We start from the raw sequence: 7,342 nt of genomic DNA on the forward strand, positions 1-7,342 counted from the left end.
ATACGGGTTGATTGACCTCTAACGCATGCGTTCTCGCCGTCTACTCCTTATCCGACGTGGCGTTTGGACAAAAGATTTGATGTGGAGTTTTCACTGATTGTATAGAACTTTAGTTATATTTTAGGGATGATTATGGCTTTTTTACGTTTAGAGTTATGTTCAATATTACTTGTACTTCTGTTGGAATGCTCGTGTGGCTATTTTATAACGATCGACGCACACGCAGAGGAGTGTTTCCACGACCAAGTGACATCTGGAACAAAGATGGGGCTCATATTTGAGGTGGCCGAAGGTGGCTTCTTGGACATTGATGTTACGGTAAGTAGCGTAATCCAGTCATCGGAATGTTCCAAAACTTTACTGGATGCATGGGGAATTTGACTGCCTTCAGACGGAACTAAAACGAGCTGACCTTATTTCACTATGTGGGTAATATACTCAGATGAAGTCAAGTTCAACATGTAGCTTAATTCAATTTGTTGGGTCATTTTGTTCGCATGCAAGGGTAAAAAAATTTGGAAGCTTAAACTTGTGCGGCTTTTTGACTCCATTGATCATCAGATCTGATCTGTAATAATCTGATATATTTTCTGGTGATTAAACTAATGATAATGGCATACTGATTGTAGCTAGGGCACTCCTTATCTTGAACCAAAAAATAATAATTAGTACAATAACTGTTTTTCTTACTTACCCCCAGGCACTTTGTCAGTGATCAGGATTGTAGATTAGCTGGACTTAAAATCCTTGTTTAGTATCTAAACCCTGACCATAAGCTACATGAAGAGGGTAAATACACAGAACTCCCAAGATCAACTCCTGGTTGTGCCCTGGTGTAAAGGTACACCGAGGGAATAACCATTGGCCTGCCTTTCTTTACGAGCCTTTGTTTAGCTGTTGTATGTTGTTGGGTCTTTTGTATTGGTTCTTGTGTACCTATACATGAAGACAGAACCCAACTCCTCACCCAAACTACATGTAATGCAAATTTCCAAGTGGGTCATACACTTAAGTTATCATACATAGTTTCAGATTCATAACATAGTTATGTTCAAAAGGGTACCTTGGCACCAAGCATGGTAAGGATGCTAAATATTGTTGCTACAATAAAACCCTTTTTTTCCAATATGGCAGATTACAGGTCCAGATCAAAAAGTTATTTACTCAGGAGAAAGGGAGACCAATGGAAAATATGCTTTTGCTGCTTACATGGATGGCACTTATCACTACTGCTTTAGCAACAAAATGTCATCCATGACACCGAAAATAGTCAAGTTTTCCATGGACCTGGGAGAGCCTCCCAAAGATACCAGTAAAGAGGAAGGTGAGAAAACTGGGCAACTGTAACATTAGGCAATGCTCCATTTAGTACATGCACCTGGACCAACATATCTTTGTTTAGATGTGTGATACATTTTCATTATTACTATCACACTTGCAAAGGTCAGGTGAAGATCTGTTGAGGATCAATTAATTTTGTTTGACAAGCGTGAACAGCTTCTGAAGATTTTGGGGTATGCTAGATGATCACAAGATCTTTTGTTCCTGTTTACCAGGTGCCCATCATGATAAGCTAAGTGAAATGATTGGTCAACTGTCTGAAGCAATGACGGGAGTCAAACACGAGCAGGAATACATGGAAGTCAGAGAAAGAATCCACAGAGCAAGTAAGTGAAATCATCACAGTTGGCTCAAAGTAGTATTACTTGTAGTCATTAAAGGGCCCTTCTACTTGAAAAAAAAAGTGTTTAGAGTAGTTTGGAGTTGGCAGAAAGTGTATGCCAGAAGGGAAATCCCAGGTTTGATAGAATTTGGAAAACAGTTTCCTGATAGCCCTGATAACCCAGGTGGTCTTGCTTTTCACTCAAGCACCAAACACACAATAATGATGACTTTTAAAGCTTCATAGCATTGCATTCCACTCTAAGTTCTTCCAAACTCTGACTTACTCACTGTACCTTTCATTTATCTAGATATGTTGTACCACTTAAAAATATGCATGTTTTGCTTAATTCTCATATTGTTTGTTTTCTATCCACAGTCAATGATAACACAAACAGCCGTGTAGTTTGGTGGTCCTTCTTTGAGTCCCTTGTGCTTGTTGCCATGACGCTAGGACAAGTTTTCTACCTTAAACGCTTCTTTGAAGTCAGAAGAGTGGTATAAGCTGTCTATGCCCGTTTTTAGAAAGTACAAGATCTGTAACATACTGTAGGAGGATAAGCAGGACATATATGGACACCGGTCAAACAAATGTACAATCCAGAGGCATAAGACTCCTTTGCTCTGCTGTTATTTAGCCTTTTGATATTCTGGAAATACATGTTCATGTATACAGTCAGGGACAGCATTGCAAACTTTAGTACGACTATTGTCCCTTAAATTACTCACAAAATGAATTTATGCGACATCCTTTGAAGATCAATTTGGTTTGAAGTCAAGGTGTTACGTGAGAAGATCAGATTGTTTATTTTCCTGTCCTTTTGTTATAATTGATTTCGGTTGTTAATTTATGAGGGCTACCTTACCTTTGTCTACAAAGCATAAGCTTTCTCTTCATACATAGCCCTTAAAACATTGTCAGCAAATCAGTATTAATAATGCCTTGAAAATAAATTAGAATTGTTGAACACAAAGTGCAGTCAACTCTCCCTCCCCTTTCTGTGGTAATATCAATTTATCAGCCAGGTACGCAGATGTTTTGTAAGTACCACTGCTTAACTCTTTAAAAAATAGATGCCTTGTTGCCATGCATCTGTTCAGCAGTAGATCACAAATGATGTCAAAATGTGGTCAGAACAAAACTGACACTTAAACCATTAAGTGAGTGTGCTACTTATGTTCTTACAACATTTTGATGTCTTCTGTGATCTTTTTCTAAAACAGATGCACACCAACATGGAATCTATCTGTTTTGTATAATATAGAAACAAAAAAATGTAAATGATGTCAACTATACATCTTTCCTCCAAAAGATCATAACAACCAATCAAGATGTGAAAATAATTTGACTTAATAAACAAGTGGTTAATAGTTGGTAAGCAAAGCCCCAAGTCAACTATCAAAGTCTACAGGAACCAACAGAAAACAGTCTTTATGACATTGTTTTAGTATGTCCTAGTGGCTGGGTTATTAAACATCAAATATCAGTGAAACTCATTGAAGGTTTTGATTTGGTCATAATGCTCAAGAGACCTTGCATGCCTCCTTATGGCCTTCTATCACATGACAGATGGCACAGGTTCAGCCAATCAGATTACGAGTTTGCTAATAGTCTACCACTACTGAGCCATGCTACTTCCAAACAGATGTTTTGTTACATACTGCCCTTTCAACAAGGGTTGTCCTACAAAAGCATAATAGTTTGATTGGGTATAGGTAGTAATAGTCTAACATTGCTTGGTTGAGGTTCACAGTGTTTCTTCAAGATGATACATGTGTTTAAGCTGTTTCATTCAATCATGCTGGAACACCTTGAGCTTCAATCAAGCAACTGTGAACCACCAACAACCATAATATGTTTTTGGCTTTGACGTGTACGCTTTCTGTAGGACAACCTTTCTTGACACAGTATCTCATATCAAAGTATAGAATATGCCAGTGTTCCTCTATTGACTTTTCATTTCTGATTTTTTGTATTAAGTTCTCACATGTGTCGTAGTGACACCTGTTCAAGGAGTCACAGAGTTCAGGCTTTTGTGTCGTCTTTGTTGATAACGGTGTTTTGACACTATTGGAAATTATTAAAACAATATGAACATGTTTGTTGCGCTTGCTATTTCTGTGGTAATATTACTGTTGAGTGTAACAACCTCCTACGTTAATTGGTTGGTCATGGTCACGCAACACTTTGTAAAGAATGTTGCGTGATGACCCAAATCTCTGTCAAACTGGTCACATACTCTACCTGATCGTCCGTTATTACTGCCGAGCCATCAGATGATTGGCATCCTAATGATTTTGCAGCAGCAGCAGCAGCAGTTGTACAATCCACCTGCTCTACATGAATGGATGTCAGTAGTGGAAAGAATGTGTTGAAATTAGTAATATATAGCCATTATATTTTTTATTTTTTATTTTATTCTGCAAGTCTTTTGATGTAGTCTGTTCACAGACCTTCTATTTTTTGTAATATCGTCGAGGGCGCGAGCAAAATAAAAAACCGCGGGGGAATTGAACGAGCGCGAACGCAGGGGGCTTTGGGCTCGAGTCATGCAAGTGCGATCATGCGAAAGGTTAATATTTTGTAGAACTGACTTAAGTTGGAATCTGTTTGCTATGCGACTTATTTCTTTCAGAATCTTTATGACTTTTAAACCTTCAAACCGCCAGTTAATATTAAGACAACTAATAGTCTCCAAATAGGAAATCACACCGTAATCATCTTTATGTCTAGGTTACATTACAGGATTCTGCTCCTGAAATAATCTATTATGTTTGAAAACGTTTCTATGCGCATTTCATAAGAGTCAAGGGAGATCCAAATATCCAGACGCCTGACAAAGTCTATCAATATTAACTTCTTACTGACCGAGCGCGATAGCCGTACTTGGGAATATTGGCACGAGGGCGTGGCAGTTTGGACCGAGGGCAGCGACTGTCCCTACAAAGAAGAAAGAGGGTCAATATTTCACATTATTACATGGCTGTGTCTGACAAGGACTGGGAACTACCGAATTTACGAATTTGATTGGCTGAAATCGATATTGACCGCGGTCTAGATTTTCCCATCTAGACCGGCATCTAGACCGGTTTCATTTTGCGTTGAAAAAGTAGCAAACTAAAATACAAAAATGTTCACCATTTTCTTTTATTTTCTTCTGAATCATTTATGGAAGTGCCAAAAAGCCTGATGACAAAAAAAAAAAAAAAAAAACAGTGAAGAGGAAGAGCAAATGTCGGCAGGTTTAAGTTAAGCTCATCGCCGTTCGCAAGCAAAATGTCAGGAAACCAGTTACATTAAGGTTACAGTATACCTTCAGGGGTGTCTCGCGCGCAAGCGATGTAGCGCGTGCAGTTTAAGCTGTAGATACCTAAACCCCCATATCAAATTAAAGCTTATGGAGCTGGCTATCAAACTATACCAACAATTTTGAAAGAAAATGAATTGTCGAATTTTTCACGACCACTAAATGCGAGCGCCCGAATCACCTTTCGAAAGCTACAAGTCAAAGCGAATTTCGTTTTTCGCCAATCTAATTTTTTCCTCGGTTTCAGGGCCCAAAGCGCTTAAAAAACGTGTCTGCGTTTTGGCATATTCAATTGCAGTAAAAAGTTACAGAACATTTTCGAAATAGGATTAAAAAAATGTGGAGTGATCGTACAAAAATCGCTCGCGAAGAAAAAGTATCTCGAAATTAACAATTCCCAGACACGCTTTTGTAGTTTATATGTTAAACTAGCCACTGTCCAAATTTAAGAGCAATTGAACAAAATCCCTTTGAGTTATAACTCTTTAAAGTGTCTGCTTCAAGTGAAAAAATTTATTCGAGAAGACAGCGCTAAGAAAAATTTTATGCTTCGCAAACAAACTCCGCCCACAAACGCCTTCAACTGGGTTCTCAGATAACAAAGCCAATCAGTGCAGGGAAAGTTTACTACCGTTAACCTCCTGGTGAAATTTACGCGCGAATCTCTAAAAAACTCTTGTGTTTAGCAATGCGCTCAAGGAACCGAAGGCAGAGAGATAATTTTTCTGTAGCTCGGTTTTTCATGAAGCTGGTCTGGCAAAATGGGGAAGACTAAAAAGGATACGAACGCTAGAGTGGCTGGGCGAAGGAAACAAACAAAAGAAAGCGCAGAGAGCAACTGTGCGTGGGCAACTGTGCATGGATAATATTTCAAATGGTCTCAATGAGTCCGACGATTCGTCGATATTGGACTCAGCATCCCTGTTATTGCTGTCAAGTTCCGAAATTTTTACAGAACCTTTCTTTTCTCTTACCACGATTATTTGCCCGCCTTATACGATAACTATAGCTTCATCCGCGTGGCGAACTTTCGCTTCTTCACTCATTGATGTATTTTCATTCGTTCTTCGCTGTTTTCGCTTTTTCGAACTGGTCCATGGTTTAAACGTGGTCTATGTTTACTTATAACTTAATAGAGACACGCCTAATACCAAAAATGCTGGGTAGTCAGAACAACAATGCTGATCAACTGAGTAGTCAATTCGTGACATCCATACAGGTAATTCCCGCGAAAATCGTCTCGGTTGATTGCATACGCGCCATAGGGCTGTCAATCAAGAGGTAAACTTTTACTTCCGGTGAAAACGTAAAACCGCCATTTCTCCGTCAATATTTAGCCTTTTTCAAATTTTTTTTTTCAGAAATTAGAGATTATTCTTCGACCACTATTTTGACCCAAAAATCCAAATTTGAAGAAAATTGCCGACCCGAAGGTATACTGTAACCTTAAACTAATTAAAGTTTTCTTCTTTGCCATATAATAAACATCTTATTAACCGAACTAAGTCGGTCTGTATGGGAGAATCTTGACCTCGGTCGTGTGTACAGACCTCACTGCGTTCGGTCTGTACTCACGACCTCGGTCAAGATTCTCCCATGCAGACCTCCTGCTCGGTTAATAAGAGCTAAAAACTACACGGATATATAATGACCGCCGGGTCTATGGCAAAATCCCGACCGAGAAAGAACCATTCAGAACGCTCGGATAAGATCACCTTGTCGTATACTGAAATAAAATATTTGAGACATAATTGACTTTGTAGAGAAATCATTAAGGTTTATTAAACTTTCACATCGTTTTGGTATTCAAATGAAAGTGATCCTCTTGATTACAAGAAATAGCCGAGAAAAGCTGTCTTCTCAAAATAAATTATTACCCTAGTGAGGCTTGAATCAGCGACTCAGCACAAATATTGTGCAAAGTTTCATTTTCAACTTGAGTTATTTCCCAAAACTTATTATAGTAAATTGACACTTGTGTTATGCATGGAAAGGTGTAGACCAAAACCAGAACAGAGCCAAATAGCTCGATCTCCCTCAGAAAGAGATATTAACCACTGAATACGAGAAGAAATTAGAAAAAAGTAGTCGTTCTAGATCTTAAATCTCTGAATTTTCTGCATGTCAGTTAAAGAACACCATCGGACACCAGGACAAAAAAGATTCTGCATTAAATTTTAACAATTAGTGTAACACTGAATAAAGATACTATATATTTTTAACAGGACCTTGAAATTTAATGACTTAATCTAACTACGAATTGTTGTGCCGTTCGCGCTAATTTTATGGAGGGTGCATTTTCTATAACAAGGAACCGGCTCAAACGAGAACTGAACAGACCGGCTCAGAAATGATGCTATACTTTATCTAGT

At 38.5% G+C, this 7,342-nt stretch overlaps 1 protein-coding gene across 1 annotated transcript; it reads left to right on the plus strand.

Moving 5' to 3' along the window:
- Positions 1-28: 28 nt before the first annotated feature.
- LOC145464318 (transmembrane emp24 domain-containing protein-like) lies at positions 29-3,762 on the plus strand. Its single transcript, XM_081448164.1, has 4 exons — positions 29-318; positions 1,135-1,324; positions 1,557-1,667; positions 2,042-3,762. The coding sequence occupies exons 1-4, from the start codon at positions 127-129 to the stop codon at positions 2,164-2,166; spliced, it is 618 nt and encodes a 205-aa protein (XP_081304290.1). The 5' UTR covers positions 29-126; the 3' UTR covers positions 2,167-3,762.
- Positions 3,763-7,342: the final 3,580 nt, after the last annotated feature.

The sequence above is a fragment of the Orbicella franksi genome, chromosome 12 (genome assembly GCF_964199315.1).
Source record: "Orbicella franksi chromosome 12, jaOrbFran1.1, whole genome shotgun sequence".
In the NCBI taxonomy this organism is placed as follows: Eukaryota; Metazoa; Cnidaria; class Anthozoa; order Scleractinia; family Merulinidae; genus Orbicella; species Orbicella franksi.

Coding starts and splice junctions, on each gene's coding strand:
- LOC145464318 (XM_081448164.1), top strand. CDS start 127: ATGATTATGGCTTTTTTACGTTTAGAGTTATGTTCAATATTACTTGTA. Junction 319..1,134: donor TCTTGGACATTGATGTTACG/GTAAGTAGCGTA, acceptor CCAATATGGCAG/ATTACAGGTCCAGATCAAAA. Junction 1,668..2,041: donor AGAAAGAATCCACAGAGCAA/GTAAGTGAAATC, acceptor TTCTATCCACAG/TCAATGATAACACAAACAGC.